At 46.4% G+C, this 27,497-nt stretch overlaps 2 protein-coding genes across 3 annotated transcripts in view; one reads left to right on the forward strand and one right to left on the reverse strand.

The window, feature by feature from the left end:
• The first annotated feature begins 9,748 nt into the window (after positions 1 to 9,748).
• Positions 9,749 to 23,567, forward strand: PCBD1 (pterin-4 alpha-carbinolamine dehydratase 1). The gene is made up of 7 exons (XM_084845648.1): positions 9,749 to 9,787; positions 12,936 to 13,021; positions 13,269 to 13,476; positions 14,784 to 14,825; positions 20,535 to 20,666; positions 21,683 to 21,763; positions 23,078 to 23,567. Exons 1-7 carry the CDS (start codon positions 9,749 to 9,751, stop codon positions 23,174 to 23,176), a joined length of 687 nt encoding a protein of 228 aa, XP_084701774.1. The 3' UTR covers positions 23,177 to 23,567.
• The window catches only part of SGPL1 (sphingosine-1-phosphate lyase 1), a 61,769-nt gene continuing 57,166 nt past the window's right edge, over positions 22,895 to 27,497 (reverse strand). The window contains exons 14-15 of one of the 2 annotated variants that reach the window (XR_014789373.1): positions 24,391 to 26,500; positions 22,895 to 23,772 (exon numbers count right to left, since the gene is read on the reverse strand). Coding sequence is in view for 1 of the 2 variants with exons in the window: in XM_084845541.1 (XP_084701667.1) it covers positions 26,357 to 26,500 (144 nt within the window). In the remaining variant the exon portion in view is untranslated. Of the gene's footprint in view, positions 23,773 to 23,943; positions 26,501 to 27,497 lie in introns of those variants that run through there. The other variant, XM_084845541.1, reaches the window with a different exon arrangement.

The raw sequence follows: 27,497 nt of genomic DNA on the forward strand, positions 1-27,497 counted from the left end.
ATTTGAAACTCAACATTAAAAAAACTAAGATCATGTCATCTGGCCCTATCACTTCCTGGCATATAGAAGGGGAAGAAATGGAAGCAGTGACAGATTTTACTTTCTTGTGCTCCAAGATCACCGCAGATGGTGACTGTAGCCATGAAATTAAAAGACACTTGCTCCTTGGGAGGAAAGCTATGGCAAACCTAGACAGCATAGTAAGAAGCAGAGACATCACCTTGCCGACAAAGGTCCGTCTAATCAAAGCTATGGTTTTCCCAGTAGTAATGTATGGCTGTGAGAGCTGGACTATAAGGAAGGCTGAGCGCCGAAGAATTGATGCTTTCGAACTGTGGTGCTGGAGAAGACTCTTACGAGTCCCCTGGACTGCAAGGAGGTCAAATCAGTCCATCCTAAAGGAAATCAACCCTGACTGCTCATTGGAAGGACAGATACTGAAGCTGAAGCTCCAATATTTTGGCCACCTAATGCGAAAACTCCCTGGAAAAGACCCTGATGCTGGGAAAGACTGAAGGCAAAAGGAGAAGGGGACGGCAGAGGATGAGATGGCTAGATAGCATCACGGATGCAATGAATATGAACTTGAGCACGCTCCGGGAGAGAGCGCAGGACAGGAAGGCCTGGCGTGCTATGGTCCATGGGGTCACGAAGAGTCGGACACGACTGAACGACTGAACAACAACAACCGTTTTCTTCATATTTCCCGACCGTCCCGTCGTTTTAATATAAATGTCAATTTTGTCCCATTTTTAATTTTTTGAAAAAAAACTGAACACATTTATCATAAGGCTGTATGCTAATCAATGCGTGCAGTAAAACTATGAGTGTGACGAAAGAGGACGTTCCATTTCCTTTGTCCAGCCGGGGCCAGGCTTCTTGAGCTGGCGACGATCAGGTGCCGCCCCCTTGCTTGTCTGCAGTGGCGGGGAATTCAAGAGGCGGCTGCTGAGCCCCATTCAGCTTGTGGGAGCCAGGAGAGTGAGTCTCACTGTTATTTCTACCATCATTCCGCCCATTGAGATTCTTTCTGCCCTGCATTCAGTTTGATTGGGACTTTTCAGACTCATATTTCGGTTCAACAGGCTGTTAGCTATTTTTTTATTACAGCAGAACTCTCCGGTGGGACATTTGCATATACTGGCTTGTGATAGCAGTCGGGGTGTTCCTTTTTTTTTTCTTTTTGGTGTATGTTTATTTTTTTTTTGCAGTCTGGCCACTGCAGTCCTGCATTAGAGTGTTCAGTGTGGTATGCCATACAGATTTGTTTACTAAGAATCGTTAGCTCAATATGTTCATGTAATAAAACTTTTGTTATCGTCTTACCTTTTCATGAATACGGAATGTTACATAACCCCGTCCCATTTTTGTCATCCCAATATCCCGTTTTTGTCTCAAGGAAACATGGTCAGCCTACCAAAAGGCCACTTTGATACGATCTCTGAATATATATTTAAAAACAAAACAAAAACACACTTCTGTTTCTGCATCCCACTATGGTTTCCGAGCAAAAGTATTTGGAAAGGGAATTTACAAGATATCTACCCAGAGAAAGTGATTAGGACCCCTTCAGTTGCTGAAGTTTATTGTCTCCACTAGTGCGGCTGAGAGCTTTTCTTAAGATATCATGTCACCAAAAGTGTACATCTTAACACGTGGACGGAAGGCCTGGACTGTAAAGAAAGGATTATGTCATCAGACAATAATTTTTCTCGGTGTAATTTCACTTCAGATTCCTAGCTGACTTGATAACATTGACTGCCAATATTATGCCTCAGCTTTTCTTAAAAACAACAACTCTCTTTCCCCTCTCCCCTCTCTGACTCTGCACAAAAGCCTAACAAATTCTCCAGTAGCTGTTCCCTGACCCCTAGTGGCAAAAGGGGGTGTTGCGACATGTACACAAACTTTAGCGTCAACCCAACTTGTGATCCATCAAGCCGAGCGCAGCCGAACAGGTGTTGTGACCTAACTGGTGTTTGATCACCACCACCCCATTTTTGCAGCCTCAGACAGGCAGCAGTTTCAGGAAGACAGAGTCCTAGGCAGGCAGCAGTGCACACCGCTGGGCTGCGTTCAGCTTCGATGGCGTACAAATCTTGCAGGCGTGGGACAGAGTGTCCCATTTTATAAAGTTCCCAAATTCATATTAGTATTAGTATGAATTTGGGCCAACCAAAAGATCACTAAAAATGTGCAAGCTTTTGAGATCTCCAGATCTCTTCATCGGGTAAGATGTGACAAAATGGGGGGGGGGGGTGTCGCAGAGAGTTCACTTGATGTTGAAATCATAGGGTGGCCATGTGTCCTCTTCTACAGAGAACACTCCTCTATTTTGAAAGTGTCCTCTGTTTGAAAGGCTGTCCAGTGTCTTGTTTAAAGAACCATCGGAATGAAGAGCTGGGCCTTGAGGTTTATGTATGTATGTATGTATGTATGTATTATACTTCACCTTTCTACCCAAAAATGGCACTTAAGGGGGGCTACAAAAACAAAATAAAATAGATTAAAACAATGAAACACATTAAAATACAATAAAAACATAACAATTACAGAATAAAAAGAACGCTCAACCCAACAGACCCACTTACAGCCCAAAAGCCTGCTTGAATAAAGCCTTCTTTGTCTGCTATCAGAAGGATAGCAGACAGGGAGCAAACCTAGCCTCCCTCAGCAGGGAGTTCCACAGCCTGGGAGCAGCCACCAAAAAGGCCCTCTCTTGCATCACCACCAAACGTCCCTCTGAAGGCAGTGGTCTTGAAAGAAGGGCCTCTCCAGAAGATCTTAAGGACTGGGCAGGCTTGTATAGCAGAAGGTGGTCTTTCAGGTAACCTGGTCCCAAGCAGTAATTGGGCTTTGCAGGTGAATTCTGCCCAGAAACAGATGGGTAACCAGTGAAGCTGCTGCAACAGGCGAGTCACATGCTCCCTGTAACCAGCCCCAATCAACAATCTGGCCACAGCATTCTGGACCAGCTAAAATTTCTGAACAGTTTGCAAAGGCAGCCCCACGTAGAGTGTGTTACGGTAGTACAGCTGGCTTCCATCAACAGTGCCTGGACAGCAGACTGAGTAGGCAAGCACACAAGTCACTTGGTCACAGTCTCCCCCACTATGGTGAGCTGTATTGCATTTCTATTTAAATTATAGTAATTATGTTTAAATTTGCATATATACAAATTAGTATATGCACATTTTATGCAAATCTTGGCCTCTTTTGTTCTCCTTTTTGGCAATGCATTTCTTCTTTTTTGGCAAAGCCTAAAGGGCTGGCCTATTTAGCAGCCTTATGGGTGCAATCCCCCTTGATTATACCTCTCCATCTCTAGTGTGGAATTCAGCCTTCCTCAACTTGGTACTCTGCAGATGTATTGCACTACAATTCCCATCATCCCCACCTACTGGCCATCCTGGTTGGGAGTGTTGGGAATTATAGTCCAGCGTATCTGGAGGGCACTAGGTTAGAGAAGGTTGGTATAACTGGTATATAAAATATATCTCGTTCTATACACTGTCACCTTCCTCTTCTATTGCAATCTTATATCAACCAACACCCTAGTTACTTCTTCTGTTCTCTGTGCTCTATTCCTACAGCCTGAACCTATGCATTTTTACTTGGAAGTAAACTCCATTGTAGTTTGGTAGGCCTTACACCTCGTGTGTGTAGGACTGCAGCCCTAACCTTTGTCTTGGTTCCTGCCTCTGCGCAAGGTATTTAAATTCATGTACACTTTCCACAGTGATTTATTTCCCTTTTCTTAAAAAAACAATTTGGACAGCACATAAAAAATTATGACTATTTTCCAATACTGTTGCAACAGACTATATGTCCTAGAGTGTGTTTTCAATGTCAAACTCCTATAAGTCTAGAGAAGTATATTGCCACTGTAGCAATAAGCCAGGAAAGAGATCCTGTTTTCTGTAATCCCATCATGCCTATGGTTTAAGAGATTAAGGGCACAACCCTATGCATGTCTAGACAGAAAAAAGTTCTACAATTCCTTACAACATGCTGGCTGGGGAATACTGGGAGTTGTACGCCTTTTTTCTGTCTAAATATGCATTCCATTGCACATTAAACTAATCAAAGAGATCGTTGCTACTACAAAGTGATAATAACCACCACCACCCGTACCCCCAAAATCAGTGCTAGATATTGAGATTCTGTTTTGAATGGTGCCCTGTCTAAAATAGAACCCTGACTTACTAGCATCCAGTGGAGTTCTGTGGGGTTCCAGTCATTGCCTAGGTCAGGAGTAGGGAACCTGTGGCCCTCCAAATGATGTTGGACTCCAACTCCCATAAACCCAAGTCAGCATGGCCAACGGTCAGTGATAACGGGAGCTGTAGTTCAACGACACCCGGAAGGCACCCGGTTGCCTAATCCTGCATGACTACCTCTTATATGGTTCATGTGGTTTCCTGCAATGTGGACTATGGCTATTTAAATGATGTAAGGCACAATCCTATGGACTGTGCCCTCGCTGCTCGGGAGCCCCCAAACTCGGAGGCTTCCGAGATTCCTATGCTCTGCTGGGCTGGAGCGGTAAATAAGGTCCTTTATTTTTGCTAGATGGGCTTTTAAGCCCATCTAGTGAGGGTGCTTTGGAGGGCTGGGAAGGAGGCTGGGGGAGGCTCAGAATAAATCGTATCCTGGCCTCTCTGGTCTCATCCACTCCCTGCTCATCAGAACACCCCCTTTTCCCGCTCTCCGGGGTCAATTCTCCGACCTCAGAGAGGCAGCCGGCACAGTTCTCTCCATGCCAGCTGGGAAGGGGCAGGAGACGGATATCTGACTCCCCCTTCCGAGGTCGGAGTACTGTCTCCGACCTGGGAAGTGGTTTCCTGAGCCATCTTATGGTCCCCGAGGTGCTCACCCAGGGACCATAGGATTGCTCTCTTAAACTATTTTAAATGGTTTATGAATCCCTGTATCTTCAGTTAATTGCATTTGGGGAGAACGAGGGGGAGGATCTCCATTTGTTCTGACAGTGGAATCCCAGTTTACCTGGCTTTCCAATCCATTTTACTCATTCCTCTCGAGTGGATCCTGAATCCTCAGTGACTTTGGCAAAGCAGCATGACAAGACGGAGCCTTGCACGGGGATAATTAATACTGGTTAATAATTCATATCTGCTTATCTGCCTCTTTAGTCAGTGTAAAGGTTGCCACAAATCCACTAAATCCAAAACACTAAACAAGGCTTTTAATTAAACCTTTTGTGCGACAGCGGCAACATTATAAATACGGACCGAATTGGATGAACCTGCAGCTGGCGGAGCTTTCCGCGTGTCATCGGAGGAGCCTGGCGGAGGACAGACCGCTCTTGCTGGGAGGAAGCAAGCAGGCACCTTTGCCACCCAAGTTATAACTCAATCCCAGTGGCTTTGAAATGGCTATTCTTAGCTTGATTATTCAAATGTCCTCATCTGGAATTATGCATATGCACGCATACACATGCTATTCTTTGAAATCACAAAGTCACTTGAATTACATTTCCCATAATTAGGCAATCTAGTCCTTCGCTGCCACCTTCCCCCTTTCCCGGCCTCCTTACTGAGCCTACAAGGATAACTAAAGTACAGCCTCTCTCCTCCTATACAGAAACGGAGAATGATACTGTGGCCTCAAGGTAGACATCACAATTCTATGAATACCTGAAATAAAGAAATCACACCCTGTTTGGGAAATGGGAGGCAAATGTGCAGAAAAGTGTGGGGCCGTAATGCCCATCTTTGACTCTCTACAAAGCCAGGGTGATCTGAACAAGGGCCTAGCTAGGAGGGCTCTGAATGTGCCTGCAAATAAGAGACAAACTGGATGTGACAATGCTATTCATTAGTTGTTAAAAGTATTTATACACGGCTTTCCTGCCTGCAAGGACCCTCAAAGGGATGTTCAATTTCAAACACCGGTGCAATTATACAGTAACTGCAACAGAAAAAGCAGAAACAAAATATTCTTTAAAACAAGCCTGAAACAGTAGGAAACATTAGGGCTGTGCATGGACCCCCCCTCCCAATCCGCCTTGGAGGCCGCTTCAGGTCTACTGAGGCAGGCCCGATTCGCTTCCGGCTGATGCGAGGGGGGGGGCCGCTCCAGCTGATGGAGCTAAAGTGGGAGTCGGACATCCGATCCCTGCTTTGCCCCTCCATGTGCTGCCCAGCCCCCAGCTCCTTACCTGGGCCCTTGGGCTTCCAGCTGTCTTGTTCAGGGGAGGGGGAAGCCACCGTCACCACCGCTACCGTGGGAGCTGCTGCCACCGCTGCCAGAGGAGCCACCGCTGCCACCAGCTCCTAGGCCCTCTGGAAATACAGAAATACAGGGAGTGGCCATTTTAAAACTGGCTCCCCTCCCCCCTGCTCCAGAACAACAAGACAGCTGCCAGTGCGTGTCCAAAGGATCCAGGTAAGGAGCTGGGGACTGGGCGGTGGCTGGGCTTCCGGATTGCATCAAAGCACGCCGAAGAGCTTCGGAGCGACCCGACCCACTTCGTGACGCTTCGTGCCCCCTCCACCTTGCCTTGGAGGTGGCCTGAATCGGTCCAAAGCACCCCGCTTTCAGGGTTGTATCTGAGCCCATAGAGTCCCAAAGCAGCTCTGATTCTGAGGAGGAGAGACAACTCATGAGGGAGGAACTCTCTCAGACTTCAGAAGCGCAGCTGGAGGAGTAGGGCCCCCCCCACATCCCTGGGAGCAACAGTGAACCAGGCGTAGAAAGGAAGGGACAACCTGAACTTTTAGACGTGAGATGCAGACACAGGCACAAGCGAGAGATCGCAGGGGCGAGCTTCAGCACTCAGCCCAATTGGCTCAACGTCAACAGCTGCACCCAGAAGCATCACGGGAGAGGGGGAGATCTTCCTCTCCCACCCCTTAAGTTCAGAGAATTGCCGTGTTTTTCCCAGAGATCAACTGACGTCCTAACCCTTAGAAACCCCTAGATTAACATCTGTATGCCTCATTAGGATAAATGGAATTAAAGCCTTGGAAAGCAGCCCTTTTGTCTGAGTGGTGATTTTGGCTATTGGAGCATTCAGTAGGCAATAGGGGAATTGTGACACCCACTTTGACTCAGAGCTCAGGCTTTAGGCCGAAGCTGTGCACAGCCCTATTAAACAGTAAAGGTTTTACTGCCTGTCTAAAACTTGGTAAGGATGGAACCAACCTGACTGCCCTCAAGAGGGAGTTCCAGAGCCGGGATGTTCCTACAGAAAAGGCACTGTCTCATGTACCCACCAACCTGGTGCGGGACATATAACAGGGCCTCTGATGAAGTCTGCAAATTACAGGCAGACCATCTATCCACCTTATTCACATATCAAGTAGGGTCTCTCTTACTCGCTCTCGCTCTCTGTTCATGCCAGCAGTGGCTCCACCCACATTGGGTGGGGGTCTTGTCTTGGGGAACTAACAGAGAGGGAAATTTGACATGTTTAATTGTGAAACAGAAGTGATGAACTGATGTTGCCATGTGCACCTAATCAGATGTGGAACCATGAGCAGTGTGGACATGAAAATAGCCAGTATACTTGGATCTCAAATCGTAGCCATCTATGATGCCCCATCGAAGTGGTCGACTGCTTCCTGCTTATGGGATAAGTTGGCCATTCACAGTCCAAGATACTGCGGTATCTGCTAGTGCTAGTTTGTAGGGCACACACCCATTTTGCCAATAGCAGTGGCCAATGGGGACATGGAAGGCAAACAAAGACGGCTGAATTTTGGGCATGCTGCGTGAGAATGGAGATTGCTCATTGTTCTTTCTGCAACGGTTGCAACTCAAAAACAAAATCACATAAGGGTTACCAAGCATCTTCCTATTATGGTTGAGCCATAACAACTCAAATAGTCTGCCAGATTTCCAGCCACGCCCACAATGACCAAGTCAGTCCTTCCTCTGCCAAATTCTCTAAGTCACTTGCTGTCTTCTTCATACACTTGGATCTGCATCAGGATGGCGAGACCAAGATAAACTGACAAACAACAGCACTTGATATCTGCAGACTGCAATCAGCTCTGTTACAATGCGAGTAGCTCTCAGTACGCTAAGTCAGGCGGTGGGAATCTGTGGCCCTCCAGATGTTTTGCATTACAATGCTCATCAACCCTGACCATTGGCCATGCTGACTGGAGCCAATGGGAATTGCTACCCAACAACATCTGGAGTGCTACAGGTTCCCGCCACTGCTCTAAATAATACTCAAGGTCCTGAGGCAACAAACAAATTAGCATAAGGAGAACTTGCACATATGATGGACCAATTGTGTGGCAAGGAAATCCTTCCCATCTTTTGAGCATGGATTATGCATCCTCCAGTATCTTAATTAACTGCTTGTCCTATGCACCTACACCCATTGCCAAACCCACAGACACGCAGCTCTCCCATCATATTTCCTTCCATTAAACTTTGATTTGTGAAAGATCCATTTTAGCAGACTGCTGATGAATGGCAGCCGAAGGGGTGGGGAGCATATATTGTTGAAAAGCTATCTGACAACATAATGAAGAGCTTTTCTCAAATCAGCCTTTCTCCTAGAATGATCACTCTGCCCCCCAAAACTCATATATTAGGGTGGCCACTTATGAATCACCAAGAAAGAGGAAGCGCATCACCAAAAAGGGGACAAAAGAAGGCAGGGATTTGCATTACATTTGTATATGCTCATTTATATGTATAGATGCAGATTTAGATTTTGGAATGGGATTCCCAGGTAAATGGGATTGCAGCTTAATGTTTTACGTCTCACCATGGTGGGGAAGACTATGACCTGTGTGCTGGCCTGTTCAGACTGATTACTGTTGCTGGGCAATCACGCCTGTGATTCATTATCAAGAAAGCCCTTCAAGTAGAGGATGCCTTCAAATAGAGGGTTGTGGTCTATAAAAGAGGACATCTGCCTGCACAATATATCTCTCGATGGGAGTGAGATACATGTAAAATATTAAGCTGCAATCCCATTTACCTGGGAACCCCATTCCAAAATCTGCCATCCTTTCGATGAATTCACTTATGAGTCATATATTTATTTATTCTTACAGTATCTGCATTCTCGTGAACCTTCAACCTTCTTGCACCAAACCATCTGTATTCTTGCACAGTTTTAACTTTTCTCTGCCGAACCTATTAGTGGGGGAGATTTCACTCTGTGTCGGTTAATGCTCTAAGACTAACATAGCTGTTTTCATAATATCTTTTGGATAGTGTTGCATTGTTACCCAAAATAAAGTTGGATTGACGACCGTTTTGTAATTTTTCAACTCAGGCTTCTAAAAAAAACCCTTTTGGATAAACGTTAGGCCTAATATTAGCTTGCTCATGATTTTTTTTTTGTCAAAATCAGCTCCAAGGACAATTAAGGCGCACAGTGGTAGGCGGCAGTATTGCAACTGAAACTCTCCCCATGACCGGAGTTCGATCCCAGCGGAAGCTGGGTCCCGGGTAGCCAGCTCAGGTCGACTCAGCCTTCCATCCTTCCGAGGTCGGTAAAATGAGTACCCAGCTTGCTGGGGGAAAGGTAGTCACGACTGGGGAAGGCAATGGCAAACCACCCCACTACAGTCTGCCATGAAAACGTCAGCGAAAGCAGCATCCCTTTAGGGGTCAGTAATGACCCAGTGCTTGCACAGGAGGAACCTTTCCTTTTCATGCATGTTTAGACAGAAAAAAAGGTCCTGCAACTCCCAGCATTCCCCAGCCAGCGGCTGGGCAATGCTGGGAGTTGCAGGACCTTTTTTTCTGTCTAAACATGCATAGGATTGCGCCCTTAATTCCGGTTAAGGAGTTGGTATCAGCCATCTTGGCTGCCACCATTATCTTTCAATGGAAATGGTTTTTTTCCCCTTTTTTATTTAACACCGCCCTATTTAACACAGCATATTTTTGGTGTCATGAAAGGGCAGCAAATACTTATTTCATTATTGTGTTTTTATTTCCATAGAGGGGAAGAAGTTCTTGTGTGGTTTTCTGCCTCATGCGCCAAAATAACTTACCTAGTTTGGGGTTACCCTGGGGAAGGAAACAACAACCCACCCCAGTATTCTCACCATGAAAACTAAATGGATCAGTACAACCAGAGATATGTCAGTATACCATCGGAAGATGGGACTCCCAGGTCAGAAGATGGTCAAAATGCTACTGGGGAGGAACACAGGATAAGTTCAACTAGCCCCCGATGTGATGATGCAGCTAGCTCAAAGCCGAAAGGACGGCTAGCAGCCGATGGTGCTGGTGGTGAACGACGAATCCGATGTTCTAAAGATCAACACACCATAGGAACCTGGAATGTAAGATCTATGAGCCAGGGTAAATTGGATGTGGTTATTGAGGAGATGTCAAGATTAAATATAGACATTTTGGGTGTCAGTGAACTGAAATGGACTGGAATGGGCCACTTCACATCAAATGGCCACCAGATCTACTACTGTGGACAAGAGGACCACAGAAGAAATGGAGTAGCCTTCATAATTAATAATAAAGTGGCTAAAGCAGTGCTTGGATACAATCCAAAAAATGACAGAATGATCTCAATTCGAATTCAAGGTAAGCCATTTAACATCACAGTGATCCAAATATACACCCCAACCACAGATGCTGAAGAAGCAGAAGTAGATCAGTTCTATGAGGATCTGCAAGCACCTACTGGATAGTATGCAAAAAAAAGATGTTATTTTCATTACAGAAGACTGGAATGCTAAGGTGGGTAGTCAAACGACATCTGGAATTACAGGCAAGCATGGTCTGGGAGAACAAAATGAAGCAGGACATAGGCTGATAGAATTTTGCCAAGACAACTCACTGTGCATAACAAACACTCTCTTCCAGCAACCTAAGAGACGACTTTATACATGGACTTCACCAGACGGTCGACACCGAAATCAGATTGACTACATCCTTTGTAGCCAAAGGTGACGGACATCTATGCAGTCGGTAAAAACAAGACCTGGAGCTGATTGTAGTTCAGATCACGAACTTCTTATTGCACAATTTAGAATCAGACTAAAGAGAATAGGGAAGACCCACAGATCAGTTAGATATGAGCTCACGAATATTCCTCATGAATATGCAGTGGAGATGACGAATAGATTTAAGGGACTAGATTTAGTAGATCTAAATCCCGGAAGAACTATGGACAGAAGTTCGCAACATTGTTCAGGAGGCAGCAACAAAAAATCCCACAGAAAAAGAAAACCAAGAAGGCAAGATGGCTGTCTGCTGAGATACTGGAAGCAGCCCAAGAAGGAAAGCAAAAGCCAACAGTGATAGGGGGAGATTGTTGTTGTTTATTAATTCAGTTGCTTCCGACTCTTCGTGACTTCATGGACCAGCCCACACCAGAGCTTCCTGTCGGCCGTCACCACCCCCAGCTCCCCCAAGGTCGAGTCCGTCACCTCCAGAATATCATCCATCCATCTTGCCCTTGGTCGGCCCCTCTTCCTTTTGCCTTCCACTTTCCCTAGCATCAGCATCTTCTCCAGGGTATCCTGTCTTCTCATGATGTGGCCAAAGTACTTCAGTTTTGCCTTTAATATCCTTCCCTCAAGTGAGCAGTCTGGCTTTATTTCCTGGAGTATGGACTGGTTTGATCTTCTTGCAGTCCAAGGCACTCCCAGAATTTTCCTGCAGCACCACAGTTCAAAAGCATCTATCTTCCCTCGCTCAGCCTTCCTTATGGTCCAGCTCTCGCAGCCATAGGTTACTACGGGGAATAACATTGCTTTCATTATGCGGACCTTTGTTGTCACTGTGATGTCTCTGCTCTTCACTATTTTATCAAGATTTGTCATTGCTCTCCTCCCAAGAAGTAAATGTCCTCTGATTTCCTGGCTGCAGTCAGCGTCTGCAGTAATCTTGGCGCCTAGGAAGACAAAGCCTGTCACTGCCTCCACATTTTCTCCCTCTATTTGCCAGTTATCAATCAAGCCGGTTGCCATAATCTTGGTTTTTTTGAGGTTTAACTGCAACCCAGCTTTTGCACTTTCTTCTTTCACCTTCGTCAGAAGGTTCCTCAGCTCCTCCTCACTTTCAGCCAACAAAGTGGTATCATCTGCATATCGGAGATTGTTAATGTTTCTTCCAGCAATTTTAACTCCAGCCTTGGCTTCATCAAGCCCAGCACGTCGCATGATGTGTTCTGCGTAAAGGTTGAATAGGTAGGGTGAGAGCATACAACCCTGCTGTACTCCTTTCCCAATCTTAAACCAGTCCGTTGTTCTGTGGTCTGTTCTTACCGTTGCTACTTGGTCGTTATACAGATTCCTCAGGAGGCAGACAAGATGACTTGGTATCCCCATACCACCAAGAACTTGCCACAATTTGTTATGATCCACACAGTCAAAAGCTTTAGAATAGTCAATAAAACAGAAATAGATGTTTTTCCGAAACTCCCTGGCTTTCTCCATTATCCAGCGGAAGACAGGATACCCTGGAGAAGATGCTGATGCTAGGGTAAGTGGGAGGCAAAAGGAAGAGGGGCCGACCAAGGGCAAGGTGGATGGATGATATTCTGGAGGTGACGGACTCGACCTTGGGGGAGCTAGGGGTGGCGACGGTCGACAGGAAGCTCTGGCGTGGGCTGGTCCATGAAGTCACGAAGAGTCGGAAGCGACTGACCGAATAAACAACAACAAAAGTTTGGGGTACTTCAACGGGCAAGTCAGCACCATTTACTGCTCCATTTCAGGCAGCAAAAGGTCTTGGGCCAGCCCGGGCAATCAGCAGCCTTTATTTGAGGATACAGCTCTTAAATCCTCCAGCCTTCCCAAACCTGGTGCCCGCCAGATGCGTTGGACTATAACTCCCATCACCCCCAGCCAGCATGGCCACGTGTACGGGTTTTTTTAAAAAACACACAACAACCACCACATTTATCCCTCCTGTTCTCCAAGGAGTCCTAGTCAGCTCGCAATAAAACGAACAATCCCTCCATCACACAGAAACAGCCACAGGAGAATACAGCACGCAGCAATGAAAAGCAGAGTGGCGTGAACAGCCCGATCGCACGCACGCGGTCCGCTCAGCAGTAAGCGCCGCTGAATTCAATAGCAGGGCTTTACTCGCAGGGAAGTGCGCATGGGACTGGAGCGCGAAACATTCTGAAAAGAAACCCAGGGCGATTGTTTCGTTGCCACCTTCACCGCCCACCATTTGGGGTTCGGGGTCAGCACTTTGGGGGTTCTGGCTGAAACCCAGCGCGGACTCCCGGCCCCACTGAAACAGGAGCCGCCAGCCTCTGCTGCCATCCGCCCCCGATCCGCCCCTCCGCCCAGAACCTGGCAGCCGGGCGAGCGCCCCGCCTCCGCTCCCCTGGCGCTGGTTAACCATTACCCGCGCCGGCCGCTCGCCGTGGGCGGCTTCTCGGGCGGCGAGCGGCCCGCCCTCTTCCGCGAACGCGGCGCCGGGGGCGCACGGGAGGTGCAGACGCTTGCTGCGCGCTCGCCCCGCTTGGCCGCGCGTTCAGCGGCTGCTGCAAGCATGGTGAGTTAGACCGGGGGGGCTTTGTGGCGGCGGCTGGGCTGGGGGGACCTTTCGGCCGGGAGCGAGTCACCCAAGCCCGCCTGGCGGCGGTGGGGGGCAAGGTAGTCCGGCGATGAGCGCACGAGTTAACCCTTAACCCAAGAGAAGCCCGCTGCCCTGCTGAACAGAAAGGAGGACGGCTGTGATGGAGGGTTTGTGTTGTTAGGTATTTGCATAGGCCCCTCTTTATATGGGATATTTACGGGGGGGGGGGATATATTTATAGGCCCCTCTTTATATGGGAGATTTACGGGGGGGGGATATATTTATAGGCCCCTCTTTATATGGGATATTTACGGGGGGGGATATATTTATAGGCCCTTCTTTATATGGGATATTTACGGGGGGGGGATATATTAATAGGCCCTTTATATGGGATATTTACAGGAGGATATATTTATAGGCCCCTCTTTATATGGGATATTTACGGGGGGGGATATATTTATAGGCCCCTCTTTATATGGGAGATTTACGGGGGGGGATATATTTATAGGCCTCTCTTTATATGGGATATTTACGGGGGGGGGATATATTTATAGGCCCTTCTTTATATGGGATATTTACGGGGGGGGGATATATTTATAGGCGCCTCTTCATATGGGATATTTACGGGGGGGATATATTTATAGGCGCCTCTTTATATGGGATATTTACGGGGGGATATATTTATAGGCCCCTCTTTATATTTCAAGAGATCACTACGAACAGTAGAGCGCAGCCTCCTCCAACCTGGTGCTGTCCAAATGTGTGGGGCGTCAGCTCCCATCATGTCCAGCCAGTGATGGGAGCTGCAGTCCAACACGTCTGGACGACACCAAGGCTGGTGTAGTAGCTACTACAGTAGCTGTACTCTTCTGAGGCAGGCGGCTCAACAGTCATGGAACAACACAGGCCGGCTTCCTAGACAAACGCAGCCCCTTTTCATCCGATGGCGGCAAGGAGGGGAGAGGGCGGTTCAGCCCCCTTAGCAAGAGCTTGGGACAGCTGGCTCTGCTCCTTCGGACTGAAGTATAGGGCAAAGTGGTGCCCACCAGATGTTTTACATTACAATGCTCATCATCCCTGACCATTGGCCATGCTGGCTGGGGCTTATGGGAGTTGCAGTCCAAAACCTCTGGAAGCTGCCAGGTTGCCTAGCCCATAGGCAAAACCTGCTTGGAAAGGACAGCTTGTGCAATATCTTCACATGTAGAGTTTTGGGGAGTGAGGTGGCGGCCTTGCAGCTGTGTTTTGGGTAATGTCTTTTTTGCACCTTTTGCCATCCCCAGCCAAAGCCTGAAAGTGAGTTGCTATACCTTTTAAAATTCCAAGTAAGTAGACAAAGTCACTTCGGTTGTATGCCTGTTTTCTGTGCATCTGTTATTTATCGTGGGGTTCTGGAAGTTAGAAAACAACAGAACTTGTTGATTTGACATTCCTGGTTAAGTACTTTCTGCAGTCTGCTTGTAATGAGAAGCATGTGTTCTTTTAAAGATCCATGGAAAGCATGTGGAAACGTAAGTTGCCTGTGCTGAGAGGGAAGGGGCATAAAGTATCAGCGCTGTGAGAAATTCTCTCTCACACACACACACACACACACACACACACACAGGCCCCAACAACCTAGGATTCATAGTCAATGGCATTGGATAGGGGGAGGTGAGGGTAGAAATGTGATGATGCTGAATTAGCAAGGAAAAAGAGATAATTACTGCCATCAATACCAGGGATGAAGGATTCTAATAATGTACTTTCCCATGAGTCTACAAACTAAAGTAAAATACTAGGGGCCAAAACAGACATTACTTTAACATGTGTCTAGCAGTTACTTCTTTTTTATTTTTACTCTATAGAGTAAGTGCGGGGGCCCTGATTGGGACCTGAGCGGGGGGGGGGGGTAGGGAGCTTGGAAACATCTGGATTGGGGCCCCTTTGCCCACTCCAGAGTAAAAATGCAGCGGGGGAGATGGCTTGCAGTACAGGTTGTAGGGTGGGTGAAAAGTTACGATGGCTGCACCGTGCGCCAGTTTTGGACAACACAGCAACCGGCGATGCAGCGCAGGTAAGGTCACGCGACTGGCACGCGCAGGGGAAACAACCAACATTGTGTTGTGTCTGTGTCCGTCCCCCCCCCCACTGATTGTCTGAACACCCCCAATGTCTGTTTTGGCCTTATGTGTGTGTGTTTGGGTGTTTGTGTTTTGGGTTTTTGTTTTACTGTTGTCACATAAATCAAATGCAGTTAAGTGGCCCTTTTTCAGCTGTTCACGGTGTCTGCCTGCAGGGTGTGCTGTGTGACCAAGTGCCACTGCCCCTCTCTCTCTCTCCCTGGCACAGAAGGGAAGGACCACATGGTAGGCCTTTTACATCCAACATCTGTACCTCCTTGAAGGCTTTGGATTGGATGTCTGGTTCCCAACTGCTTGTGGCTCTAGCACCAGCCCAACTTGCATACGCTTAGCAGAGGAAGTCTCCACTGGTGTGGGAGTAGGAAACCTCTCTCCGATACCAGGCTGCTTTTAAAAGACTAGAGGAGCAGGAAGAAAGTTGGCGACCATTAGTGATACCAGCTTTTATCGGTTGCCAAGGGCAGGAGCTGCATTTAGGGTGTAATCCTATGCACGTTTAGACAGAATGAAGTCCTACAATTCCCAGCATTCCCCAGCCAGACTTTTTTCTGTCTAAACAAACACAGGTAGTTTGGTTTTACGGAAAATCTACCTGGAAAGGAGGGGGTGCTCTTTTCTTCAGACTGAATATATGGAGTGAAAGCTTGTCACTGTAAAATCCCATTTTTCTATTGCATGGTAAGGTTGCATCAAGAAGGTGTTGCTTTGGGCAACTTATAAAGGGGTGGGTGTGTTCTGTTCCCTCTTTTCTCAGTGGGAGGCAGGATGGAGGAAGTGCTTTTGATATGACTGAAGGAGAATTGATTTATCACGGCTTAGTCATCACTAGCTTATCTACTGGGCAAACATAACCTTGTGATGCAATTCCACGGTTGGACATAACCCTTTCGGGGGCAAGGAGCTTTTATTTTGTAGCAGTTTTACAGAAGAGTACAATGAATATTAAAAACCTTCAAATAAGAGCTACAGCCCAGACACGTTCAAGGATAAACAGGAAGATTTGTACGGGGCGTGATGCCTGGAGAGCACTGACTTTAATCTGACACTGAATGCAAGTTATTTAAGCATCCGCTCATACAACAGAGGTTACCCGTTTTCCTTTCTCTCGAATCAAGTGCTGCTTCCCTTCTAGCAGTGCAATTCCGGAAGGGGCGAGAAGTGGCTAGCTCTGGTCTCATAAGCCTGCTTGTCGCCTTTCTCTCCCCACCTTCTCCCGGTTGCTAAGATACCTTCAACAAGCTTATCGAGTGATCTCACTAAAAGGGCAATGGCTGGAGTTTTATTGTGCTTTGCAATGTTTACCCAGTGTGGCTTCACGTCATTGAAATAATCGCCTTCGGCTCACGCTGTAACAAATGAGATTTAGCAACAAAAATAGGAGGAATTTTCCTTTAGCCAACTCCCTAAATATTCTGCGGGACACTGTTGATCAAGAATTAGTAGGGCTGGCCCAAGACGTTTTGCTGCCTGAGGCAAAGGCCAAGATGGCAGCCGGGCCATGCCATGAACAGAAGCCAATTGGACTGGCAGTTGAATCTTTCTTCAACAGTGCATAGTGTCCTCCACCACACCTGAGGGCAGCAGGCTAATTTAGGGGGTGTTGAACAGGCTGTATGGCATCATGAGGGAAAGGTTCGGGGGCTGCCCCCAACATTGGCCATCTAAGGCAGCTGCGTCACTTTGCCTAATGGTAGGGCCGGCTCTGCAAATTAGTCACAGTTCCACAGAAGTATTCTTTTAGGCTTAGCTCTACTCCTTGTTAGAAATGTGTGAACTTGCTGCTTTAAGCTACGTGATCTTCTGGGATTCTAGTCTTGTGAAGGTTTCCACTGTGTGCTAACATCAGTTTGAAGCCTAAAAACACACACATACATTAAATCCTGACGTTATACACTTATTTTACAGTGGGGAAAAAACTGGTGATATGAATTTGGCTCATTTGTTATGGAGTTGGTTAGAATCCATGCCTTCGGCTGGATTGTAGAATGTTAAAAGCAGGAGCACACAAAATTATGGCCTGGTTCATATGTAACAACAACCCAGAGAACAGGTTGAGTATGGGCTGTTGTTGAATCATAGGTTGATGTTATGTGTAAACCCTGAACTATGGTTTAACTGTGGGTTGTTAACCACAAACAACCCAGGAAGAGAACCCATGGTTTACTGTTGGGTTGTGAACTCTGGGTTGTTCATGGTTAACAACCCATGATTCAATGACAGTCCACACACAGCCCGTACTCTGGGCCGTCATTATATGTGAACCAGGTCACTGGGTTGCATCTGAAATCAATGGGACAAGTTAGTCATGACTAACTTAATCCCATGAATTTCAGTGGGACTAAAGTGTGACAGCTTAATCTGGATATAGCCCATTATCATGGTGAACCTTCCCTCAGCTAATAGTGTATTCTTTCAAGCATCCACAAAAGAGCTACTAGTCCAGATATGAGGGAATTGCCCAAACTGGAAAGACAGGCTAATCCCAATTTGGTGGGGCTGTTTGTTTAAAACATGCCTTAAGTTATTGAACAGTGATCCAAAAATACATAAAAACAAAGTGGTGGTGTTATAGCACCGTGTGCCTATGATACACAGGAGCAAAAACAAACTCTCGGTAATGTTTGTAATTGGTGAAAAACAGCCTAGCAGCAAAGCATCTTCAATGTTATGTATAGTGAAGTCCACTAACTTAAAAAAAAAAAAAATTGAACACTCACAAAAGAGTGGACAAATAGGACAATTTGGAAGAATGGGCACAGGCCAGGTATCTCACAGGTTTCTTTTTAACAAGGTCATGGAAGCTTTCCGTTACACACTATGATCCCCACACACACAAAAATGGAGGTCATTCAGTAGGGCATCATGGGTGCAGAGAGACTTGATAATTAACACAGGATGAGATAGCAATGTGATCAACAGGAGAGATGCAATTTGTGGGTGGGACTGTACTGGACACTCAGACTTCTGGCCTTAACCAAGAACTTGCAAAAGCATGACTTGGAAAGGGCTCAATGGGTTCCATGTGCCTCCCATTAGCAACACTTCCTTGCAGAAGTCAGTCTACCCAGAGCTAGTCCAAGATGCTTTGCTGCCTCAGGCAAAGGACAAGATGGTGCCCAATTCCATGTACAGAAGAGGTCCAGACCAGCAGTTGAGTCTTATTTCAACAGTAAGGATTGAACAGCAGCCTCCGCCGCACCTAAGAGCGGCAGACTAACATAGGGGGCGCAGGCAGGTTCTGTGACACACAAGTGTCCTCCAACATCCCCCAGCATCTACTGCCTGAGGTGGCTGCCTGGCTCTGCCTAAAGGTAGGGCTGGCCCCAAGTCTAACCTATGAGCACCAGGCTCAATGCTGGAAAATAGTAACATTTTTTTCTTCTCCTTCCCCGCACCCCCTTGCTGCATAGTAGCAACCATAGAAAATACTGTCCAAAGATGTTGTGCAACAGCTCCCCTTCAAATGAGATCTGGGGTGAGGGGTTATTAAGCCTGCCTCCAGAAGTTACTCATGGTATGGAAAGTGGTAGGGACCACTGGCATGTTCTGATTCGCCACTCTCTGTGCCTCCCAACTTCTTAAAAGGACAGAACTCAGTGATGAAATAGCCTTTAACCATTAACTGAAAAATCAGCTGGTTAATATGAAACAGGTTCTCTCCCCCCACCCCACCTTACAATTCATATAGACATGAGTGCCTCCTAGTTAACTGTTTCCCGGTAAATAACACCGTGGCTTGAAAAAAGCACTGCAGTCCCACTTTCAGAGTGAATGAAATGTGGGACTGATGCTGGCAATTGAACATGTTGTGGTGCAGCTGAGCAGGACTGATGTCCCCTAAAACCCTATTGCATGGTAATGTGGGGCCCAGGAAAACAAATGGCAACTTGCAAGTAGGACTGGGCAGTAGAAATGCCTACAGGCCGGATTCTGTGGCTGGAAAGCGACTCTCCAAATTGTCTTCTGGAGATTCCAGGTCAAGTTGCCCAGCTGTGTGTGGTGCATCTTTGATGACATAAAACCATTGGCAGTGGCTTTGGCATTAGTAGGCCGTAGTGGCTCACTGCTCCCAGGGCAGAACTCAGTGCGGATACTGGAATGTGTGCACTGTAGACCATAGGCCACCCACACCGGCTTCTTCCTAACACCATGTTACAACTCTCTCCTTCACGTGTTTTCTCCCAAAAAAACAAGGACTGTGTGTTTCATTGGGTTCCAAGGCACAAATGTGGGTAGCAGTACAACTGGACAAGCAGTAAGCAAGAATGGGATAGGCCTCTCGCCCAGAGGCCTTCCTCAAGAGGGCTTAATACAGCCTAGCCCAACCTGGTGCTCTCCAGATGTGTTCGACTACAACTCCATCCCCAGTCAGAATGGCCATGCTGGTTGGGGGTGATGAGAGTTGTAGTCCAGCACATCTGAAGGGCGCCAGGTTGCAGAAGGCTGGCTTTATAGGTCCCAAACAACTTAATCAAAAGGAGAATATGAGACACCTCAGCTCTTTATTATTGAAAGGCCCTTACTTATGAAGCAATTTCTGAACCTTCTCGCATTTGGTTGGGGGGGGGAATGTTTTGGAGTTGAGTGGGGCAAGTTCATATTTGCATGTCAGTTGCTTGATGACTAACTGCTGGTGTTGACATGCATGCATGGATGGCACCGCAGTTGGCGCCAACACAACAGCGTGAGCTTTCAGCCAGGTAAGACTTCTCTCAACAGACAGTTCAGGCGCTTTTGCTTTGTCAGTCACAAACGTGCACACAAGTGCGACTTAAAAACGAAACAAAGCTGGCCATCCTCCTCGAGACTGATGCTGAAAGTGTGTAGCCATGCAAAAGAAGCTTGTACTTCGTTCTGAAGGCCAACCTCAAAAAGTGTTGCAGCCCTTGCCAGTTCCGCTTTCTCTCCTAGGCAGGAAAAGCCCACCGACTAAGTGGTGAAGAGAGAGAACAGCTGCTGCCCAATCTCCGAGCTGTAGGATGGAATGAGGTGGAAGGCAGAGATGCCATTTACAAAGAGTTCCATTTCAAGGACTTCAATCGGGTACCAAAACACTTTAGTTCTTATTGCTTGACCTGGTGTGGGTATAAGCAGTAGAGGTGCAATCCATAACTCTTCTATAATAATAAAAGGATGTCTGTCTGTCCATTAGTCCCAAGATGGTGAATCCAAAACACCTGAAATTTGGCATGCATACTAAGAGGACGCTAGGAGTATAGATCTCAGGGTTATTTTGTTTCATTTTTTGAAATACACTAATTTCAATTAATTTAAATGTGTCAACCTCAGTTGGTTGAGGCCTGCACTGATGTTTTCTTCCACCTAGCTTCACAGTCCATACAGTTTGAAGCTAGGGGAGATTAGTAGGCTGATGGACAGACTTATGTTTTTGCCCCCTCACCCCTGATGTGGGGCAGCCCCCCTTCAGGGGAATAGAGTGGCCAGACTCCTCCCTCGGGGGGCTATAGAGCTGTATCATGGCAGGGGCCGTGCCTAGGGGTGCCAGTGGGCACGCCTTCATTCAGATGGGGCAGGCACAATGAGTCCAACTCCAACAGCTGTCTAACTTTGCCTGAAGGCTCCAGTGAATCAAACTAGGGGCTATTCCAATGCATGCGAAGCCAGGTCCATGCTCTAGAGCTGACAGAAAACTACTATGGACGTCACTGATAACTGGATTGCACCCCATATTTTAATGCTTACACCAAGCAGTGGGAAGCACTTCAGACCTTTGAGGATTTTAATTGCTTCCAGAAGGTGTTATAGACCCTTCTTAACCAACCTATTGCATTTAATGTGTAGAATACTCTATAGTAAGTTTGCCCTACTTGGTCTTTCTGCAGAAACAATATTAGAAACCAAATTTTACAGCTGCACGATGGTTGGAGATGTGCCCTGGGTGGTTCAAATTGTGCGATCCATCTTTAAATTGTTAATGGTTAATGACTGGCTTGTACAGATAAAAGTGCAGAGAGGTGTGTATTTAAACAAAAGCTCATCATGTTTAGGAGTTAAACTTGCACGTCTTCCTAAATCATCCCCTTGCATTTCATGCGCAGGCTTTTGGATTTATGACCAGAGTCGCGCTACAAGCAGAAAAACTGGACCATCACCCAGAATGGTTTAATGTTTACAACAAGGTAAAGGAGAAACATGATCTATGCTTTAACAGCCAATGTAGTCTTAGGTGGATAAACCAACTGTGGACGCAAGGCTTATGTTCAAGATAATCACAAATGCTTCCCCCAGAGTTCCCTATGGCCCCATTCCAGCAGTACTAAGCATTTGCCACTGACAAACCTAGAAGAGGAGGTGTGTTTGTGTGAATAAAAAAGGGGGTGGAGAAAATGCTTAGCCACTCTCGGAAACTCTCCCTCCCCCCCCCCCCCCCGGGTTGCATTTTACCTTTGCCAGCCAGCTGGGGCCTGACATTTTCAGCACAAATGTGTGGAACACGGAGAGGAGGTAACACAGCAGGAGGGGTTGGCAGGTAGACTGTGACACACTCCCTCTCCCTGCCCCTTTTCCAGGGGAAAGGAAGGAGAAGGGGCCACTGGGACTTTGTTCATTCGTTGGTTTCCTGGCTTTTGCAGCCCCCCACCCCCAGTTCTAAAAGGCTGAGGTGCCTCTCCTAAGGCTTAGTTATGGGCAGGAAGAGCTTTAGGCTAAAATACACTGGTATTCGGGGGCCTGCCCACCACTGGAATGCAGGCCCTAGTGCTTTTCCAGAATGGAATTCAGCCCTTGAGCTGAAAGAGGTTCTGCACCCCTGGCTTACATGGAAGGAGGCCTCCTCCTTTGCCAGACATCTATAGTGCTTTTGCAGTTTAGGATCAGTGCTTCAGCTGCAGTAGGAAGCAATACGCTCTTCAGGATTCTCCGAGATCTAAAATGAATCAGTTTCCTAACCCTTGTGACATAAACCAAAGGTCAAACTAAATGTTCCTCAAATCACACATAGCAGATGCATGCATGGTTGGCTTATTTTCCTCAGTATGTACAGCGCCAGTTTGGACCAAGACATGGCACTCCAGGAGTGGGATTTAAGCTCTTCCCCCCATTTTTGTCTTGGAACCCCCCTCCATTGGGGGATTAAAACACACACCCCCAACAGGAGGGGGGTGGAATTTCAGGATGAAAAGGGAGGGAGCTTAAATCCCCCCCTTCTCAGAGCACATGGTCCCAAACCAAATAGGGGCCATGCATGCTTACACTGAAGTAAATAAGCCTCAGAAAAGCTATGTGTGATTTGAAGAATGTTTTGTTTGGCCCAGGTCTTATGTTACAGCGGTGTATGCTGGGAAGAGTAATTTAAGAACATAGTGAAAGCTGCTTCTCACTCTGCTCCTGCACTGAACTTAAAAATGCCTTTTGTTTTTTCAGGGTTTATGTGTGCTTTGTCTTTCCATAAATACTTATGTGTGACAACTAATTGGACACTTTTTCTATTGCAGGTTCACATAACCTTAAGCACACATGAATGTGCTGGCTTGTCTGAGCGAGACATCAACTTGGCCAGTTTCATAGAACAAGTTGCCAACACATTAGGCTAAAGCACCTGTGCTGTTTGTTTCCTCCTCCTCCCTGCAAAGGCAGTTCCTGGGCAGACACGTATGCTCTTCCAGAAAAAGCCATCGTGAGATTTTAATCCAGCCTCAGTAATTTATCCTGTTACTGAAAGAGCCCATCTAAGTGTAGCCATCATCTTTGCTTATCGTACAATGATTGCACATGAATAGAGGACCCAGTGCTCTACAGTGTTGTACTCAAGTCACTGCATTCTTCGTCACCTTTTGTCAAAACCGTCTTATAGCAAGATATAGCATCTCAGTGTTGTTACTCCGCAGTCTCTGTTCAGGCAGTATTATACCAGCACAGTGAAAGCCTACCTGTGGTGCAGGCAGTCATATGCAATATATAAAAGTGGTTTACAATATTCTTCTCATTCGTCTTGTTACTTGAGTTTTACCTTACTTCTGTTGAAATGCACCCACTATACTACTGCTACTGTAGAGTTATGCAGATTTCAAGTTTCTTGGATCTACATGGGTTGGGGGGTTTTTACTAAAACCCCAAGATCCACCAGCCAGAGCTAGATATAAACATGCACTTAGAATTAAAGAAATGGATGCCTCTGCACCAGTGGAGACTGGTGGCTCCAATGTCAGGTGGGCAATGCATCCACTCTGGGTTTCAGTCAGAACTCTAAAGGAGCTATCTTGGATAGCTCCTTTAGAATTCTGATTGGCTCTTGACTAAAACCAGGAGTGGATTCACCACCCCATGGACATCAGAGCCACCAGCCTCCACTGCTCTGCACCCTAGAATTTATTTTCAGTACCAAAGCTGAGCTAAGCTTACAGTCCTTTCACACAAGTCCACTCCTGCTTACCCCAAGCTTTCTTCCTTTTCAGCACCCTAACCTAATTTAGGGTGCAATCCTATGCATGTTCAGACAGCAAAAGGTTCTGCAGCTTCCCAGCATGGTTGGCTGTGGAATTCTGGGAATTCACCCCCTCTTAAAAATGTGCCATAGAGGCTCGTGTGCTTTTAAGAAAAGCTAGGCAAAGAGACTTAAATCTCTCACAGAAACTCTTCAAGTTCTGTCTCAAATCTAATGAAAACCAAATGCAGTGTTACCTGTTAACTGTACATTTTTGGAACAAGGATAATGAAAAGCTAGGTTCATTTGTAATAATACTTGACAACTTGTGGAAGTCCATATAGTACTTCAGGAGCAATTAAGCCCTTAAAATGCAAATGTTACTGGTGAGTACAGCTTTACATTTAAAATTTAATCTTGCACAGAAACATCCAACAATATTTAAAATGTAAATTTTTTTTTCTGCCTTAGAAACTTTTACTTGAAACCTGAAACTGTATACACGGTATATGACAAAGTAAACAGGGGTTATGCGTTCAAAATAAAGTACTACTGAGGCAGTATCCTACTGAAGTTTCTTTAAAGTAATATGCAAACAGGATCTGACCTTCTGATACGACTGCAAAGCTCAACGCAGGAGCTTGCAGAAACCGACAAGAGCGTTGTTCCATTCTACAATAGGAATGAAAACGACTTGTTGAACACACCTACATTTGGATGAATTATACACAGGGCAAGGATGTGACAGTCAGTGGTTTCCCTTTCTTAAATAACATAATGCAGTGCTATGGAAATACTACCTGTGCATCTGTTGAAATATACCAGCATTTATCGGTTCAAAGCTTTCAAGTTGCTTTATACTCAACTCTATTCACAATTAAAATAGAAAGATGGCTACAAAGGGCTAAACCATTATTCACAGTGGTGAAAAGTGAATGTATCTCCAGCCTGAACAAGTCAAGCCACCAAGGACAGTGTAGTAATGGCTGAGGGAAAGGAGGGTGGTGGGAGCTACAGGTCTATATCTCTGTAAATTCAACACCATGCTTCCTTTACTGGAGCACAGATAATGGAAAGTAATAAAACCCTTATGCAACCTAGTGAAGTACCTAGAGCTATGTAGAAATGGCTCAAGAGCAACCGGGACCCTGTACTCCACCCTCACCTCAAGCCTTGGAACAAGTTAATGGTGATTTCCCTTTGTCCCATGAACTTCCCATAGCAACAACAACTATTTTCTAGAAGCAAACTGAGACACAGAGTAGAGTCTGCATGCAATTAAAACCACTACTCTAGGCGACAGGTAGCCACATCAGAGTTATTAAGTCCTGTTCTATCTACAAATACACTTGGCTCAGATAATGTGGCACGCTGCAGGTAGAGTTATGATACCTGAAGCTGACTTGCCATTGAGGTTATTTTCTGTGTAGTACCATAAAGGAGTTGATCAGCTGTTGACTGATCGAGTTTCTGCCCCCTTCCTGCCTTCCCAGAAGGGATGCAATCAGCATTAAGGCAAATCTGTGAGTGCTCTCTTAAAGCTCTCAACAAAATACAGAGCCCAGAGGCAGAGCCGCTTAGGTATCTGGACAGCATCAAACTGTGATGCTGGCACCTAGGAATCACAAACAGCTTTCTATCCCTGTTGTCAGAGTGCAGCGTCTGAAGCTAGAGGAAAACCTTCAGACTATGGAAGAGGCACCATTTTGCCCTTAGCACCTCTACATATATGCATGACTCAAGAGGACTGTGGTGGCATTGTAGAAACTCCAGGGGAAAAGGAAAGCAGCAGGATAACAGTATGGTGGACACTGGGAATGAACAGAGTATCATTTTTCTGCCTATCTCCTTCCGCCTATCTCATCAGTTTGGGTTCAGATCAAATTCCCACACAGTGATCTGAACGCAGCCACCCACACTTTCAATTCTTATCCCAAAGCCCAAAAAAGGAATTCACTTCCAAACTTCTCCACTGGATTACTGTTCAGCACTAAAACAAGCTAAAGTCAGCCAAAAGCAAGGTAAGGAACAAAGAGACATCAAACACCTGAGTAAGAAGGATGATGGAATGGACTTGCATTGGCCATAAATATGGCTGTCCCTTTGAGGACTAGCAGTGGCAGTGAGCTAGCATGAAGGGATACGAAGAGTTAGTATTAAAAGGTAGAGATGCTACTTTGTTTGGGGAATACAGCCTAATCTTATCACAAAGAGAGAGATGTTAGGAAACAGATGATCAAGCTGCCATGTGGCCCTGCAACTGCAGACGGAACAACCTCCCAGCGTCGTCCTCCTTCCCCAGAATTCTTTAGAATACCACCCAGCAGTTGAGGTACAAGTTACTACAGAATCATTGGTGGCCTGGAGAACCATTCATGTGTTCATCAGTCGGAGGAGGAACCTCTGTGCTGTACAGGCAGTCCAAGTAAGCTGCAGTGATCTCCGAAATCACGTTTCTGTCGGGTATGGCCTGTGCCATGCCGTAGATAGCCCACTATATATTCAAACAGAAGCAAAAAAGATCAGTAAATGTGAACAGATTTAAGCCCAGACAAGGACATTCCTGAAATTTAAGTATTTTCTGTTAGATTTGTACCCCGCCTTCACATTAAAAAAAATGCCCAAGGTGGCTAACAATAACATGAAATACATAAAAGTAATAAATATCACAAATCAGACATGAGCACACAACTCCCCCACCCCACGCAGCCATAACTAAAAATACAGATCAACACACAGAGCAGCAGAGAAAAGCAAATCCGCTCGGTGGCCAAATGCGTATTTAAATAAAAAGGGGTTTATGTGCAGACAGAAGGGCATTAACATGCAAGCCTCCCTTGTCTGGGCATTCCAAACTCTGGGTGCAGCCACCAAGAAGGCCTTTTCTAGGGTTTCCACCAAATGCATGGCAGAGGTAGGCATGACAGTGAAGGTCATCTTAAAGATCTCTGAAATATCTCCGCACCCAGGAAGTCTTGAATGGGAGAAGGCAGTCCTTCAGGTAGCCTGGTCCCAAGCCATTTGGGGATTTATATGTCAGAATCAGCCTTCTGAATTGTGCCTGGAAATGTACTGGCAACCGGTTTGAGCTAGAAATGATATGTCCCCTTTAACTGGCCCTGGCTGTGTTCTGACCCAGCTGAAGTGCCTGAATAGTCATCAAAGGCAGCCCTACACAGAGTGCATTCCAGTAATCCAAGCAAGATGCCACTAGGGCATGGGCTGCCAGGGCTGGATCTAACATCGCCAGGAACAGGCATGGTTGGCACACCAGACTCAGCGGAACAAACGTACTCCTTGCCACTGCTGAGACCCGGGCATTGAAGGGTAGGTGTAAATCCAAACTACGAAGCTTATTTCTCAAGGGGGTGCAGTCGCACCCAAAACTGGCTGAATCCCCTCATCTGCCTTTTGACTGACTAAGAGCACCTCCGTCTCGCCTGGATTAAGTTTCAACTTGCTTGCCTTCATCCAGTTCACTACCCACATCA

Source organism: Heloderma suspectum, chromosome 3, assembly GCF_057233095.1.
Source record: "Heloderma suspectum isolate Gila_16-S chromosome 3, 16-S_ref, whole genome shotgun sequence".
NCBI classification, from domain to species: Eukaryota; Metazoa; Chordata; class Lepidosauria; order Squamata; family Helodermatidae; genus Heloderma; species Heloderma suspectum.

What these genes read in the sequence shown, in the direction of transcription:
- PCBD1 (XM_084845648.1), top strand. Translation starts at nt 9,749, where the DNA reads ATGCATAGGATTGCGCCCTTAATTCCGGTTAAGGAGTTG. An exon ending in CAGCGGCTGCTGCAAGCATG is followed by an intron (nt 13,477 to 14,783) that starts GTGAGTTAGACC and finishes TGCCATCCCCAG; the next exon opens with CCAAAGCCTGAAAGTGAGTT. An exon ending in ATTTCAAGGACTTCAATCGG is followed by an intron (nt 20,667 to 21,682) that starts GTACCAAAACAC and finishes TTTCATGCGCAG; the next exon opens with GCTTTTGGATTTATGACCAG.